The sequence below is a fragment of the Micromys minutus genome (assembly GCF_963924665.1).
Source record: "Micromys minutus genome assembly, chromosome: X".
In the NCBI taxonomy this organism is placed as follows: Eukaryota; Metazoa; Chordata; class Mammalia; order Rodentia; family Muridae; genus Micromys; species Micromys minutus.
In genome coordinates, this window is record NC_137970.1 from 112,474,446 (window position 1) to 112,492,533 (window position 18,088).

The 18,088-nt window shown below is 38.2% G+C and overlaps 1 protein-coding gene across 4 annotated transcripts in view; it reads right to left on the reverse strand.

Moving 5' to 3' along the window:
- ARHGEF6 (Rac/Cdc42 guanine nucleotide exchange factor 6) overlaps positions 1–18,088 on the reverse strand; it is a 111,804-nt gene that overhangs the window by 36,747 nt on the left and 56,969 nt on the right. For all 4 annotated transcript variants that reach the window (XM_080910773.1, XM_080910772.1, XM_080910771.1 and 1 more), the window contains 3 exons: positions 14,290–14,384; positions 10,042–10,137; positions 8,054–8,176 (listed from right to left, as the gene is read on the reverse strand). In XM_080910773.1, coding sequence (XP_080766899.1) covers positions 8,054–8,176; positions 10,042–10,137; positions 14,290–14,384 — 314 coding nt within the window. The remainder of the gene's footprint in view (positions 1–8,053; positions 8,177–10,041; positions 10,138–14,289; positions 14,385–18,088) is intronic.

Sequence of the window (18,088 nt, forward strand, 5' to 3'; positions counted from 1 at the left end):
ATCAAACCCAGGAATGTAAATATGCAAAACAAATATTAATAAAGCTGGAGGGAGAGACAAACTCCAGCATAGTAACAACTGGAGACTTTGACACCTCTCTTTTCAGAAGTAGTAGACAAGCCCAACAAAGGAACATTAGAATAAAATTGCAGACTAGATCAAAATGGACCTCATAGACATGAAGAAAACATTCCAGACAGCAGCTGCAGACAACTTATTCTTCTCAGCAGCATATATAACATTCTCTTGGATGCATCAGATAGCAGACTGAAAACAAATTCAATATAATGCATTAATACTATAAGTCTATAATAAGAAAAACTCTGGAAACTACAGAAATCCACGTAATTTAGGCAACTTAGTATTGAATAACCAGCGGATCAAGGAATGATCAAGAAAAAGATACCAAACAGTATTTGAAACAAACAAAAACCGAGGCACAACATGCTGAAAATTCTGGTACACACAAAAAAATATACTGAAAGAAAAGTTTCATTTCTTTTTTGAGGCAGCTGACATCACAGAAGTACACAAAGATCTTTGCAGATTAGTATGAACAATTATACAGTTTCAGGTTGGATAGAAGAAATGAACAAGTTCTTAGAGACATACTTTTCCAAAACTGAAAGATGAAAAAAACAATAGGAAACCTAAACAGACCAATTGCATCAGGAAGAAGTCCCCCCACCCAAAGAAAAGCCCAGAACCAGTGTGTTTTACTGGTTCTTTTGCAAAAATAAATACCAGTTCTTCTTAAATTATTCCAAAACGTAAAAGAGGTGGAGATTATTCAAAGTAGATTTGGCAAGTCCAGCATTACCCTAGTACCAAGACCAGACAAGGAAACCTGCAGACCAGTATCAGTAAAGAATATGGACGTAAAAACATTCAATACAAAATACTGGAACCATGATCCAACACTGTATTTAGAAAATTATTGATCTTGATCAAGTGAAGTTCATCCTAGAGGTAAAAGCCCAGCTCAGTATTCAACAATTAATAAACATAGTTTACCATGAGGCAAAAACCATATTATTGCCTCATTGGATGCAGAAAAAATGTACTGGAAAGGCTTCAACATGCCTTTGTGATAAAACTACTGAACAAATTAGCTATAGATGGAAGAAGGTACCTCAACATAATAAAGGCCATCTATACATAACCAGACAGCTAACATTACACCAAGTAGGGGAAATCTGGATTTTTATTTCTCTTAGATCTGAAACAAAACAAGGATGCTCACTTTCACCAATTTAATTCAACTTCAGTATGAAGGTCCTAGCCAAAACAATCAGGAAGAAGGCAAAAAGGAAGCTCATCCAAACTAGAAAAGAAGGATACAGATTGCCAATGCTTACAAATGCTATGATATGGTACAGGAAGAGCTCAAGGTTCTAACAAGATATATTAGAACTAATAAACAAACTTAGTGATGTGGCAAGATAGAAAACAAAATAGCATCACTGTGTGCCAATAGTAAATTATCTGAAATAGAAACCAAGAGAGTAATCTCAATTATAGTAGCTATCAAAAAATGAAATATCCAGGAATAAATTTAATTGGAGGTGAAAGATGCCTAAAGTGAGAATCATGAAACATGGTTGAAAGAAATCGAAGCGAACCCAAAGAACAGGAAGTCATTACTCATTATTAAAATGGCCAGGACTGGTGCAATGTCTCAGTGGATAACAGCATTTGCTGTGCAAATCTGGCAGCCTGAGTTTGATTTCAGGGTAGAAAGAGAGAACCATCTTCCAAAAGTTGTCTTCTAAGTGCCACATGGCATGGATATACCTTTACTCACATTTACATAACATATCTATCTGTAAATAAATGCTATCCAAAGAAATCCAGATTCATTACAGTTCTTACCAAAACCTCAGTGATATTCTCCATGGAATTAGGAAAAGAATCTAAACATCTATGATCAACATCTAAAGATCTATAGTCAAGAATCTAAAAATCTAGAACAACAACAAAAAGGAAAAACCACAGCAGACTGAAGAAAAAGGCAGGTTGCATTACACTGATTTCAAAACATGCCACAATTTTGCAGGGAGCAACCAGCATGGACTAGCCATCAATACAGACACAGACACACATAGACCAAAGGAAAAGCACAGGGAATCTAGAGGAAAACTGACTTTTGACAAGAGTACAGATCACAGTGAAAAGGTGGTCTTAATAAATGATGCTTGGAAGAGCTGGTCAATCACATGCACTAGGAAGAAACTAGACTTTCTATCTTTTACCAGCTAGAAAGATCAACTCAAAATCGATTCCAGACTTAAATGTAATACCGGAAGCTCTGAGTCTACTAGAAAAACACAGGGTTGAGCAATAAAGTACAAAAATAGCAAAAGAAGTGTGTTTGGGGAGGGGACAGGTAAAATGGCTCAACCAGTAAAGACACTTGTTGACTCATCCTGGTAACCTGAGTTTGAAGGTGGAAGGAGAGTCCTCTGGCCTTTACACATGTTCTGGTACCCATGTGCATCTACATATAATAAATAAATGGAACTTTTAAAAATAGCAAAAGGAAAAATAGGCTTATGTCAAAGTGGAAAGCTTTCACACATTAAAAAATAAACAATGTGAATATGGAATAATCTATAGAATGGAAAGAAATATTTTCAAAATATACACTTGACAAAGGGTTACTATCCAGAATTTTTTTTAAATCTCAAAAAAGTTAGTAACCAAAAATGTTTACCTTATTTAAAAACTAAAACGTGCAGTTCTCAAATGACAATCACACAAATGTCCAACAAATAATCAGGGAAAGGCAGTGAGGTTTATTCTAATGAAATACCTATTACCAAATGGTAAATTAAATAAATAAGTGCCAAATTATTATAAGGATATGGAAAAACCAGAGACCATGCATACATAGTTGATGGAATGTAAATTAGACCAAATAGCATGCAAATTATACAGTATTTTGAAGTACAGCAGTACCTCAAAAATTAAAAATAACAACTGCCATATGATCTAGTATTGGGTATGTATCCAAGGGAAACCAAATCAATGTGTCATAGAAACATGTGATTCCCATGTTTACCACAACTATCCACAAGTAGCCCCAAAATAGAACCAACCTAGGTGTTCACTAACCAGCAGATAAAGACAATATGGTACAGATGAACAAAAAAATAGTATTCAAGCTATCAAAAACAAAGAACAAAATCTTATCATCTGTGACAACATAGATGGAACTGGAAATAATTATGTCAAGTGAAAAAAAATCCAGGCACAGAAAGAAAAAAAAAAAAAACCCTGGCATGGTCTCACTCGTACATGGGACTTTAGAAAGCTGGCACCATGGAAGTTCACAGTAGAAGAATAGTTGCATATGGCTGGAGAGAGTGATGGAGCTGGAGGAGAAAAGCCTGAGCCATGGGTGTAAAGAAATGTTAAATGTCTCAATATGTAGATGTGTTTAACATTATGTAAATATTAGACAGTGTGTGTATATCAAAACATTACATGGTATCCTGTAAACCTGTACTTAAGTGTTTATTTATCAGGTAAAAATAAAGCTCATAAAGAGATAAAATATGAAAAATCTGATGATGAAAAAATAAGTTCTTGATCCATCACTTATGAATGAAAGAACAATATGTGGCATCCATATAACAATTATTTTTCATTTATATGTATAAAGTTTATGTGTCATTATGAGCCCATGTCCATGACTGTAAGACCAGAAGAAGGCATTTGGGCTTCTTTGAGCTAGAGCTACAGGTATTGTGAGCCTGGGAAATAATGGAGCTGAACTGGAGAGAGGTGAGAAAAGGGAGGAGGGCTAAAATTATGAAGGAATATGCCTAATATTCAATATATACTTTGTAAAAAGTTTTTAAAAACAAATAAATGTAATTTTAAAATAATGGCAAGGCCAAATGAAAAGATGGCTCGGAGTTTAAGAGCACTGACTGTTTGTCCAGAGGTTCTAAATTCAATTCTGAGCAACCACATGGTGACTCACTACCATTTTATTCACAACAGCCAGTATAGAGGTTCACTGACAAAAAATGAATAAAAAATTTATAGTAATTGTACACACTGGCATTTGTACAGCCATAATGGAAATGGATGAAACTAAAGAAAATTGTTTAGTGAAATCAAACTTTTCCTAGTTTCATTTCTGTTGGTGTAATGAAATGCCCCAAATTAAAAAAAAAAATTAGAGGAGCAAAGGTCCATTTAGCTTATAATTCCAGGTTATAGTCCATTATTGTGGAAAAGTCAAGGCAGGAATTTAAAGTAAAACCTCCACAGTCAAAAACAGAACAAACACATGAATCCTATCTTGATCTCATCTAGTTTGTTTATTTTCTTACACTATTCAGAACCCTCTGACTAGGGAATAGTACCACCCTCAGTGGCCTTCATCTTCCTACACCAATTCACAATCAAGACAATTACCAAAGGTTAATCTGAGCTAGATAAATCTTCCTAGGTAACTCTAGGTTGTGTCAAGTCAACAATTAAAAGAACCAGTGGAGACAAGGGTTACATTTTATTTTATATGCAGAACACACACACACAAATATGTGTATGTGACACAAAAGTAGCTTTGATTGCAAGAGAAGGGAATTTAAAGGGATAGCAAAGAAGAAAGCACACACACACAATCATAATAAAACCCATTATTGTGTTTGCTATATAAAAATATAACTGAAAAGACAAAAACACAAAATGCTAAGTGAAAGAAGCCAGAGACAAAAAAGCCACATATTATGAGTCTATCTATACCTAGTCCAGTATAAGTAAATGCCTAGTCGTGGAAGTAGTATAGTATGGTTGGTTATCTTTGGTTAATTGGTATTAGACTATTTCTTGTGACTGTTAAAGGATACATTTGCATGGGGGTGCTAAAAGTATTCTAACATTGACAACTGCACAGTTCTGTGAATACAGTTAAGATCAAGTCATTATATCCTTTACTTTGCGATGAGAAGAACTGGAAGTTTCTCAGCAGATTGTTGCATAAGTTGGTGATGGTAGACTCCTGAGTGCATATTTTATTATAATTCTTCAAAACTGCATTCCTATTATTACTTGTGGGTAAAATAGCTACCTTACTAAAAAAACATCTTTAGAAAACTGACTGATCTTTCTAACTCTATCACTTAACAATTAAGAGTTCTTGGGCACTCAGCCTAAGCCTGCCAGTGACTTAGCTGTAAGCAGAGATGGTAATAATAGTAACTTCCTCATACCCTCTTACTGCCACATGACTGGTGCGTTTTCAGTGCTATTGTTAGCTAACGTTTCCTTTAAGCAGTTAAGCCACTTGCATTATGTCTATAATAATATCCACTCTTTCAAAAATACATTTTCTCTTTTTAACTTATTTATTAGGGTGGTGGTGGTGTGCATGTTTATGTGTGTGTACATGTCCCATTTCATGTTTGTACACATGTGATTCTGTGTGTGTGCACATGCACATTTGGTTGTATGTGCATGTATACTTGTAGAAACCAAAGATAGGCATCAGATGCCTTCCTGAGTCACTCTCTTTCCTTATCATTCAATCTGAGACTCCCTGTTCTGATGGATTAGCTATAGACAGGCACCTCTATGACTGGCCTGGTATTGTTTACATGAGTGCTAGGGATACCAACACAGGTATTTATATTTGTGTGGAAAACATTTGACCCACGAAGCCACCTTCGCAGCCTTGTAAAGACTTATTCTTATTCTGATGGGAGATAGCATTCAATTTTTTTTACAAACTCAAAACCAATTGTACTGGAGTATATAATTAAAGGAACTGTCACAAAGGTCACAGCAAGTTTAGGGTCCTTACCCTGCCTGTTGTTTTTCCCCATTTGACTTCCTGAGACTTGTATCAGTCAGCTCATCAGAAGCAGCACAGTTTGGAGGGAACGTTGGTTAATTAAACAGAGTAGAATAAAATAGTAAGGAGCAGTGAAACAATGACTGGGGGAAACTGGCTAAGCACAACATGTCAAAGTATGAGACGATGTCCAGATCTCTTACCCTACACAGAAAGAAATTCAAAAAGTGATCAAAGACCTCAGTGTAAGACCAGAAACCCTGAAACTGTTGGAGGAAACACTGAAATATAGGCTCACACTTTCTAAGAACTCCCATAAGACAAGGAATCAAGCAAAATGTGCCATATGCAACTACAGAATTTTTTTTTAAAGCAAGCAGCCTTCTACACTTCAAAATAAACTAAACAAAGAGAAGGCTTTGTCCCCTACAGAAGGGGACAGAAATCTCCAGAACAACAGCAACAACAACAACAACAACAACAAAAAACAGATTCTAAAAACTCAAAAGTGCACAGCCACCCTGACACTCATACCTTTTCCTTTGTCTTTTTTTCTCAGATATTGGGCAGAGTCTGAGCATAGTTTCTCTCTTTTTTTAAAAATCTTAACATTAATTAGAGTTGTTTCATGAAAAGTGTAGGTTCTACCCCACATATCTGTTAATTACAAAACTCACTTGCTTACTTTGAAGCTGTTTTAGCCACAGAGCAGGCATTAGAGCATAGTTTCTCTTAATCTGATGTCCCTGCTATGTGTCTGCTCCTTTACTATATGGCCGAGCTCCATGGTGGTTTGGCTAAAATAGCAATCTTCCTGTCCTCTCTCTCCTCTCCCCAACTCCCTCCTTACAGCAGCTGGTGAGATTTATAGCTAGCCTTCCCTGGGCTTTTTTTTTTTAAACTCTAGGTAGATTTTCTACAAACTTCAAAAATAAAAACTCATTAAACTTAGCCAAAGAAGAAATAACATGATAAAAAAATGGACAAATTATTTGAGGAAACACTTCCCAAAAGGAGAAACACAGATCTAAACTTTATGGGGAAATTTCAATATTTTGGCCATTGAGGAGATGAAAATCAAAACTGTATTGGGATTCTCATCTCACCCTGAGTCAGATGGTTTTCATCAAGAAGGCAGTAACTAATGGGAGCAGATACAGGGAAAAGAGACTGTGTTATCCATGGCTTTGGGAATAGACCTTAGTCCAGCCAATATACAGTAAAGCATTAAAATCAGACTGTGCATATAACTGAAGACAAGAAAGGAGCTCATGACAGAGATGTCTACACACCCACAGTTATTGGGGCTCAAATTATAATAGCCAAGCAATAGAATCATCCGCCGCCCTGTGTGGGGGGGATATGTACCTTTATAACTATTTATACTTACGTATCTTTCTAGCTGTCTGTAATGGAATATTATTCAGCCACAAAGAAGTGAATCATTAAGTATATGAAAATAAAAGTCATCATGTTGAAACAAGTTTAATTCAGAAACATAAAATGACACATTTTTCTTATATTCAGGAATATAAATTTTTGGAAATGCCAGGCGGTTTGTGTACTTGAGAGGACGCAGCAGGAGGATTGCCAAGAGTTTTATGCCAGTCTGAACTATGGACTGAGATCTGATCCTAAATATAGACAAAACAAAATATCAACCTGAATACGGTAAACGGAACACCTATGACTCAAGGCCGGGAAGAAGGAAGTTACGAGAGTGCTTATGACTAAATCAATATATTTGCATATGTGGAAAAGTCATAGGGAAACCCAAATGATATGTGCAATTAATATACATTGATTACAGTGTGAGAGGTAATAGTTGGTATTTGTAGCATTGACCCACTAATGCAAATTCTTCCCTGATTTCTCTTTCACACTTCACCCCACTGATTTGATATTACATTGTAAAGTCTCCCGAAATTTTTTTCACAAACCTCTTGCAATATGTGCACAGTGTTTCACTTGATCATTGTACTTATCTCCCACAGGGAGTAGGACCCTCTCTTTCTTGATTGGTATACTACTGTGCTCATCAGTGTACACACAATCTCGAGTATAGTAGGTGCTCAATAAATTGCTGCATTCGTGAATGACAAAGTCATGGAACAATGAATTCAGTCTTAGCCTATAGAACAGAGATAATCTAGAGTTGATTTAGAGACTCTGGGTTCCCAGAAGATGTCTGCCTGAACAAGGCTCTCACTGCTGAACAGCTGTGCTGGGGAAAAGCCAGGACATTACCTGTGCTGGGTGAGCACGTTGACAGCGGAGGGATGATTTGCACAGTAAGCCAGGTACATCGATTTAAAATGCGGCATGAGGTTCAGCAGGCAGCCTCCTACTTTGTGCTGGTTTTCTGGAAACCTGTAAGTAAAACATGTCAAGTATAGAACATGAAGTAGGAAGCAGAAAGTAAAGACAATTGCAGTTGAGACCAGAAGCAGGTGAATATTTGATGAATTACCATAGGATTCATTTATTTATCTCGTTAGTTAGTTTGTTTGTTTGGGTAGACTGCTAGCACTGTATCAATTACCACAGGATTTATTAATTAAATTAATTAATTAATTAATTTGGGTAGACTGTTAGCACTGTATCAATTACCACAAGATTGATTGATTGATTGATTGATTGATTGATTTAAGTAGACTGATAACACTTTATCCCTGGAATGCCATTTTTGATGGCTGATTAAAATTCTGGCCACCCAGCTAGAGAGATGGCCTGATGGTTGGGAGCACTGCCTACTCTTCTAGAGAACCCAGGTTCAATTCCCAGTACCCACATGGTAGCTCACAACTGTCTCACAACAGACATTTGCAGGAAGAATACCAGTACAGATTGATTAAATACAATAAATTAAAAATTCTAGCCACCAAGCAAAACTTTGATGTATAAATTTTTTCCTTGACACACTAATATTTAAATTCATACCAAGTTCAAGCACAGATAAAACTGATTAAATTCAACAGTATTACATACCTTAGACAGAAATCCATTGCATGAAGCTCAGAAAACAGCCAATTCCCCAATTTCCATACACTTATGAAAGTTACCAGGTTTTACAAGATACATTCTCTGGAAAATGAATTTTATGCTACAAATACAGTGCCAGATGATCATTCCTGTGAACTTTGTAATGTAATGTTTACCAATTTCGCCATCAAATAGCTTTCAAAGCCATGCTGTGCAGGTCTGAGAAATGGCTCAGTGGTTAGATCACTGGCTCCTCTTCCAGAGGACCGGGTTCAGTTCTCAGCACCTTCACATATTGGTGGCTCACAACTGCCTGTAATTAAAATCTCAGGGCATCTACCTCTCTCCTGTATGTGTTTCTAGTCAGAATATAACAGATGCAATACCTAGAGTGCTCCAAACAAACTCTAGGGTTGGGTATGGTGATCAGTATTGCTAATTCCAGAAGCAGGGGTAGAAAGATCTGAATTTCAGGACTCACATCAGCCATAGAGTGAGCTTGAGGCATGCCAGGACTGGAGAAATGGAGGTGTAGGGTGGGGGTGTGGAGGGTGGGAGTGGAAAAATTGAGGGCTGGGGTGTTGTTCAGTATAACCTACTTAGAATGCATGAGGTCCCAATCCAAGGAGCCAGAAAGGGGCAGAGGGGTCATGGAATGAATGATATAAATGACTTTTTCAAGTAATATGCAGCACGTAAAATAAAAATATCTTCTCAACATCAAAGCTATGATCATTGATACTGGAGAGAGGTTGATTGGGCTTTTGCAGAGGACCAGAGTTCAGTTTCCATGGTGGCTCATATGACCGTCCATAATTCCAGCTCCTGGGGATCCAACACCCTGTGCTGCTGCACAATGTGTACATAAAGGCAAACATTCATACAAATAAAATAAATGAGATTTAAAATTAAAGTTAGAAACAGGTCACTAGGTGTGCAAACTTTGTATACACGCAGTGATTTGGCACTGAGCAGCACCCCTGTCTTTGTAGGCGTTTCCATCCTCATGGTTTTGTTTTGTTCTGGGACAATGTGTTGAAATCACAACAAGTATATAAATATAAAGTGCATCTGAGCCTGGCCCAAGATTATAATTGGAATACATCAGAAGTGGATGTAAGAGCATCAAATGTTCAAGGCTAGCCTCTACTATATAAAGAATTCAAAGCCAGTCTGGTCTAGGTGACACACTGTCTCAAAAACCAATTAATCTTTAACTGTAGAGGAAACGGCGAAACCACTGCCTTACTTACTTTGAACATTCTTCCAGGGCTTGGCAGAGAGTCTGTTGAAATGTACACACTTCTTCAAAGTTTCCCAATAAACATGTAAACTCCACAGTACTCAAGCTGATTTTAAAAGAAAGACATAATGTTCCAGTTACTAGAGTGGACATGTGTGACAGTTGGAGCCCAGTTAGCTGATAGCTGAAAGTCTAAAGGAAGCCAAAATAACTTCGGCCGAATTAGCTTCTGACGAGTCTATTGTCTCTGGAACCCTGGTTTAGCTTCCTTTCTTGGTTCGTCTTTTCTAAAATAAGAACAATGATCCTAAGGAACATTGGTGGTATTCAGGAGAATTTAGGTATTTTGTTAAGCCAGGAGGAAAATAAAACATGCTTAATATCAAAGTATAAAAAAAGAGGCTAAAAATACAACATGATTAGGAAGATGTTAAACACCTGTGGTGTGTCTCCTTTATAGAAAATTTGAACATGATTAAAATATTTATGTTCAACAAGTACGGAAGGGAAAGGTTAGCAAAATCAGCTTTCTCTGAAATCAAAATATTCAAATAACAACTAAAAACATTCTTTATGAAAGAGAATAGAGGGGAGAAAATAGAGCTGAATTTTCTTATGGCTATTTGTGGGGTGGCATGGAGTCAAACTGAGGCAAACTGACTGACTTCATGCAGCGCCTCTACATGAGGAATGTTCCCGTTCACATTTCCCTTACCAAACAGTAAGAGACACGAGGAACAGGAGCCAACCCGTCTAAGGCGTGGAGCATTCATGCCGACACTTTCCAGCCAGGAGCTTCAGTTACTCTGGGAGCTGAGTGCCACAGCTGTCTACATTTTACAGATGCTAAAACAGGCACACAGACAGTAGTATGCAAATTACCTAACATCAGAACACAAGGAAGAGCAAAGAACCGGGTATCCCAAGCATTCCAAGCCTAGAGACCAGACGCTTTAAGTGCTTTGTGTAGAAACTTGTCTGAAGGGTCACTTGAGAGGTAGGTGTGCTTCATATTCTCTCTCCTTCAGAATGTGTAATCAGGGAGGAGGCTAGTGAGAGGGCACAGTGCTTAAGAGCACTTGCTGCTTATGCACAGGGCTCAAGTTCCATCCCCAGCACCCACAGTGGAGCTGCTTACAACTGTCTGTAATTCTAGCTCCAGGGACCCGACACCCTCTCCTGGCTCTCCTCCAGCACCAGTCCCCACATGGCCTGCATCACATAGACAATGATACATACACATAATTAAAAGCAAAATAATATTTTTAAGAAATGAGTGAGGATGAGGGCAGGTCAGCCCCACTAAGGAGGAACTCTAAATGGGTTCAGGGGGACGCGGAGGCATTGGAAAGGGAAGAGAGAGGATGAAAACACAGTATTCCTGTAAGAGACCCTCACAAACAGAAAAGAATTGTGTGTGTGTGTGTGTGTGTATGTGTGTGTGTGTAATATGGCATCCTAAAACAGGTGTAGGGTAAGTCATACCTATAATCCCAGCATATTTAAGAGGGTCAGTGATGTCAGCTTGAAGCTGGTCTTAAGCTACATGAGATTCGGTCTCAAAACAAATCTCAAAAGCATACACATCTTATAGTTAATTCCTAGGGGAATATTTGCAAAGGACTTCTGCTGACTGATCCAAAGGGAAAGATCCCTGTAAACATTCCCAGTAACCCTCAGAACATGAAATTCTCCCAGTTCCTCTGCTGTTCTGCCCTCTTGAACTACAAACTGGAAACTCCCACCTCTTGTTGACTGAGGGGACTCTGGCAGCCGGCCAGTTTCTCTGGGTACTGCTTGGTCATAGCCAGAGCAATCAGGGTCCCTGAACTTTTTGCATTTTGCCTTGGGGACATTTCTACCGTCTTTGCCATCAGACAGTAAACAGTCTGGTTTGCTCAAATCTCTCTGTGGTGAGAGGCCAGTCAGAATGGGAAGAAACACTCTGACTCTAGTATGAGCATCAAAGTGGGGATGAGGGCAGGTCTGACTTCACTCTCACACCTCCTGGTCCTCTTTCCAGACTGCAAATCAGCCCCTTCCTCATTTGGAATCTGACCATCTCCATTCAAGGATGAGCACTTCAGTGGCCGCTCTTTTGTATGTTATAGCCAGAACACAGAAGGTACATTTCAAATAGTGAGTGGCAGGCGGGAGACATGAAGAGCCAGTCTGGTCACTTGTTGGCTGTGTGACAGGCAAAGTGATGAGCCTGTCCAGACTTCAGTCTCTTATCTACTCAATGGAGACAGCCAAGTCTCCCAGGAAACTAGAAAGGGCGAGTGCTGTATTCCTGCATCATTCTGAGAACTGTGATTAACATAACACTTCACATTTCACATACTAAAGCCAAATGCAGGAATCTAAAATCCTTCCTTGTGAAGAACACTTCCCACGCTTCCGTGAGAGCAGCTGAATCAAGATTCAGCATGACGTTTTGCTTAACCAACATCATTTGGGAGAGAGGGAAAAAGAAGAAGAAAAACAGTTAACTACATTAAACTCATTTAAGCCTAAAGTTGGTAGTTTAAACAAACATCTCAAAAGTTAGCTTTTCTTGAGGTAAGAGGGGAGGATTTTATCTTCCACTGTGTGAGCTAAAGTTTCTATTTTACTTACAGACCATGATCACTAGCGAAATGTAATTAATTAAAGTAACAAATAAGGACAGTCATTATTTGTTAAATATGCTGTTCCTAAAGCAAAAAAAATAAATGGTTAGATTTTTAAAATATTGAAGCTGAAATATAATTCCATCATTTCCCCATTCCCTTCCCTCCCTCTCGCTTGGCCTCTCCCCAACTCCCTCTCAAATTTATGCTCTCTTTTTCTTGGATTATTAGTGTTAACATGTGTTTTTTTTTTCATGAAAACTCAGTCTTTAGCATATACTTTAGAAAATCATTTCAGGTTTAGTACATGTTGTGCATTTTGCTTTCAGAAATGCTTTTCCATCTCATTATTATTCGCATACGCCTGAATGAAATGTTGGCTTGAATTGCTCTTCTAAACATTTGCAAAATGCCACACTCTTTCCACGCTGGGAGCATGGGAAAGAGGTCCAGCCTGGCAAGCAAAGGTCAGAGCGAGCATGGGAATTTCCAGCGCATGTGCTTTCGAAGTGAAAGCACTGAGGAGTCCTTCTTTATGGTCCAACCAGACCCGTCACTTTAAAATGCACAGGAATGTGGGAGCTAAAGAAGAGATCCCATACACCTGCACATGGAGGTGTATGGCAGCACTAGTGAAGATACCCTTTGGGTAATACTGCTGCCCTGTTCACAACAGCTAAGCAATGGGACCAACCCAGATATCCAACCTTAAATGAAATGCACAGGGGAATTTTACTATCTATGTACAAGAAAAAAATATTTAGCTATAAAGAAGAATGAAGATATGTTATTTGTAAGAAATGGATATAATAAAAAATAACATGATACAATCTAAGTCAGCCGCAGGAAAGCAAATGTTAGGTGTTCCCTCTGATTTGTTTCATATAGATACAAAAAAATCGTGTGTGTGTGTGTGTAGTGAAAATAGATGAAAAACTGTTTAGGGTAATAAAGGGAAGTAACAAAGACAAGAAAGAGAAGAATAAGGGGGTCGAAAAATATGTCTAATACATAAAATATGTACTTGTATGAGAAATGTAACTAAAAATATTTTAAAGTAAATATTACAGAAATGGGGAGTGGAAGAGTGGTTACCAAGGCCTAGGAAGATGAGAAGGATGGTAGGCTGGACAGCAGGACAGTTAAGGGGTACAAGGGTACCACTGGGTGTGATGTATAACATCTAAGTGTTCTACAGCACAGTAAGGGTTTAAGGATGCCAAAAAGCTATTGTATATTTTAAAATAGCTTATGGATATGACACTCAGCATGATCTGATCACTATACCTTATAGAGTTATATTAAAATTTCACACTCCACTCTATGAGCATGTACAGTTTTTAGTGCCAAGTGTTAGAAATGATTTTAATATTATATAGAAAAATGCAAGAGAAAAATATCCAATATACAAATTGCCACAAGCAGAATCTCAGATTAGTTATTTCTTCTTCAGAAAGCAAGCCAAGCTCTCCAAAAACAACATCTTGCATAATTACTGTTGCCCTGACCATATTCTTGGCAACCTGTGATCCGTGGAAATTATTTTCAAAGACAAAATCAATTATTCAGTGACATAGAAGCAATGCCTCCAAGTGCCGACATTAGATTCTCTCGCTTTATTTTACTAAGGGTTTAAAATGTCTTACTTGTTATTAGACTGCAAGGGTCTCAGGTAAGTAACAAGAAGAGACTGAAGTTCTTTGGCATATTCTCTTTCAGTGTCCAGGATGTTCTGTAACACCTGTGGAGAAACAAGAATTAAGCTCTCATGGCCATCAAGCAAATCCAAGGTCAAACAGAGCTTTGGAGCTTTAAGCCAAATGCCTAGAAAAAGGTGTCCCAATTTATTTAGGCTGGTGCTCAATATAAGCAACACAAGAACACAAATTACTTTATTTTACAAAGAAAATATCTTAATTATCTAGCAGTTAGTTATATTACATGGTTAGGATGAACATAATTATCATGAATTACCCTCTACTGCAAAGCCTTGCCACATACAGCATACTTGGTCACATGTATGCTTTAAATAATTTTATCACAAAATGTATCAAGGAAAGGGCTAGGATAACAAATAATGTTCTCAATGTTTTCATTATATGAATAGCAAAATTATAAAACATAGAGATTCAAGACTAGGAGAATTCAAAAATAATTATAACACAAAACACTAAGGATTTTGTGTACAGCTTCTGATAAGACAAATTCTTACCATATAGTAAGTACATTCTTAAGCAGTGTTATAACTTGTCTTTCAATAAAAGCAAAATATTCTCATATGAATACTTCAAATTTAAAAAGGAGATAGACTTGTGACAAATTTAATGAGGAAAACCACTTAGTAAGTATATGATATTAATAACATATTTTTTGTTTTTGTTCTTTAAGAAAAATTCTCATCCTAGTCCATTATGGCCTAGAATTCATTATGTAGCCCAAACAGGCCTCAAACTCATCATAATCCACATGCCCCTTGGACTCTATAGTGCTTAAATTACATTATAAGTATAAGCCACCACACCTCATTAATAATAAAGTCTATAGGCTCAACAGTGTATGACTCCACAAGAAGTTCTCTCCCACCAGCTCTAAGACCATGTCCTATTTCTCAGCCTGTTCTGAAAGTAGGAATAACTTTCATTTTGAGCAATTATACATGACCAAGTTGTTATTTTTTAAGATTTATTTATTATATATAGCTGTCTTCAGACACACCAGAAGAGGGCATCAGATCTCATTACAGAGGGTAGTGAGCCACCATGTGGTTGCTGGGATTTGAACTCAGAAGAACAGTCTCCTGGGAAAACAGGCTTAACCACTGAACCATCTCCCAAGCACTCAAATTAATATTTTGCTATATAGTTTTCACATCTTCTAATTTGTTGAACAAGTCTTCCCTATGCTAATGGCTATGCTGCTTACAGATAAGGAACTTCCTTTATATCTGAAGATGGAGACATTAAGTATGGATCTACAAGACAGAGAGAAATATATATGCCTAGGAGAAGCACATTAGTCAACCAAAATGGCAGAAACACATATAATGTATGTCCATGCCTTCCATATTAGATTGGTTCTATAAGGCTTCAACCTCCAGGATTCGGCTAATTTCAGATTGAAAATATTATTAAATGTCACCTGAACTGGATAAGTACGGACTTTCCCCCTTGTCATTATTCCTTAACTAATATAGTATAGCTTAAGCCTCCAATCTCAGCTACTCTTGGCTTGAAGCAAGAGGACCACAAATTTTTAAAGCCACCAGGGCAAATTAGTCAGATCCAGTCTCTAGATAAATAGTGTGTGGGGTGGGAAGCTGAAAACGCAGTTCAGAGGCTTGCCCTAGTATATGTGTGTGGCCTTAGGTTCAGTCTCCAGAATTACAAGTAATTCTTAACATTGCACCAATTATTCATATGGTACACACACAGGCAGGCAGCCTAGAGATTATATGAACTCTAGAGAGGATGTGAAAGGGCCATATGCAAGTGCTAGACCATTATACAAGACTCAATGGGGCTGGAGAGACGGCTCAGAGGTTAAGAGCACTAAAGGCTCTTCCAGAGGTCCCAAGTCCAATTCACATCAATGGCACGGTGGCTCAGAACCATCAGTGATGGGATCTGATGCCCCCTTCTGGCCTGCAGGTGTCCATGCAGATAGAGCGCTCATACATAAAATGTATGAATCAATCTTTTTTTTTAAAAAAGAAAGACTTGAATATCTGTATCTGAGAAGGCCCTAGAGTCAGTCCTTGTGGATACCAAAGGGTGACAGTACTCACAAGACAAAGCATGATGATTACGGAGTTGATGAAGTAAGGAGGGGCCCAAGGAGCCAACTGACCCGGGGGATGGTAGTCTCAACTGTGCTAGTGGCTGACAGGCTGTTTCAGCTTTAAGGCACAACCTACCTCATCTCAGATTATGACATTTCAGGGACCATTGTGAAGCAGTGAGGTGCTGCACAGGTAGGTACTGGCAAGTGAGAAACACTTGGACCAGTTTAAGAGGCTAAACACATCTCTCCCAATAAATAACAGCATCTATTGGCATTTCAGAACAGAAGTCATTGTTGGGAGAGGAATGCCCTATGTCTTGTAGGTAGTTAAGTAGCATTTCTGATATCTATCCATTGGAGACCATCCCACACTACAAGTATGACTATCAAAAAATGTGTCCAGAAGGGTAATGTCACCTTAGTTGGGAATCAATGACTTAGAAGGCCACAGGGTGGTTGCCAAAGCTAAGGGTTTGTTAAGCATAAAGGCACACACTTTATTATCCCAACACTGAGTGAGGGAGCTGAGGCAGAAATATTGTCTGAAGACAGTTTACATGGTAAGTTTAAAGCCAGCCTGGGCTTATAACGAGGAGAGAGAGGAGAGGAGGGGAGGAGAGGGGAGAGGAGAGGAGAGGAGAAGGAGGAAGATGAAGATGGAGATGAAAAACAGACACACAGACATAGAGACAGACAGAGACAAACAGAGAGAGTCAGAGAATGGTGAAGGGTTAAATTATAGGCCCCACTGACAGACACTCTTGTCTATTTTTAGTTCTCATATTGCTCAGAAACTATTATTTACAAATGTAAATTCAGAGGTCTGAAAGTACTGACGCTCCCTGAAATTAGTCCAATGGTGAAAGAAATGTTACTGCCTCCAAAAAAAAAAAAATCCAGTTATTCTGAAGACTGTTAGAAACTGCTTTGAGACCAATGAAAAGCAAGCACAGCATGCAAAATCTGGGTTTGGAGGACAGTTGGCAGTGTGTTTTCCTAGTGTGTACAAGATCCTGAGCTGGATCACCAGCATCATATAGACTGGGTATGGTGGTTCATGATTATAATCCCGGTATTCTCGGGAAGTGGAGGCAGGAGGATCAGGAGTTTAAGGTCAACCTCATCTACAGAGGAAGTTCACGGTCCACTTGGGTCGTGAGACCTTCTCTTTAATAAAGCAAAAACGTATTGGTTTCAATTAAAGTGGTATTTTAAGAATGTAATTATAGATGCAAATGCAAATACTAAAAACAATTTTAAATTTTAAAACAGACATGCTTACTGGAAGCACGAATTGGACTCAACGGGTTAAAAAAATAAAAGAGGACATGGAGTTTGGAGGGAGACAGGGAGGTAGTGAAAATTTGTTGTGTGCATGAAGGAAATTCATCGAAGAATAAATATATATTTTTAAAGGAGGGATGCTTTCTAATTTTCCTTCTAGGGGCAGAAAAGTCATTATTTCCTTCTAACATAGACTATATGGACAAAGTGAGGACTGACATCACAGAGTAGGGAGACAAGCGGGTGCTGAGAATTACAACCCGTTAGCACAGGAATGTTCCACTCCTCGTATCTTAGTGAGGAACCTGGAAGAGTGAACAGGTACTCCTGGTTATCCAGTTGCTTCTTTTCCCCACTTTGTATCAAGTCTTGTATCTCAGT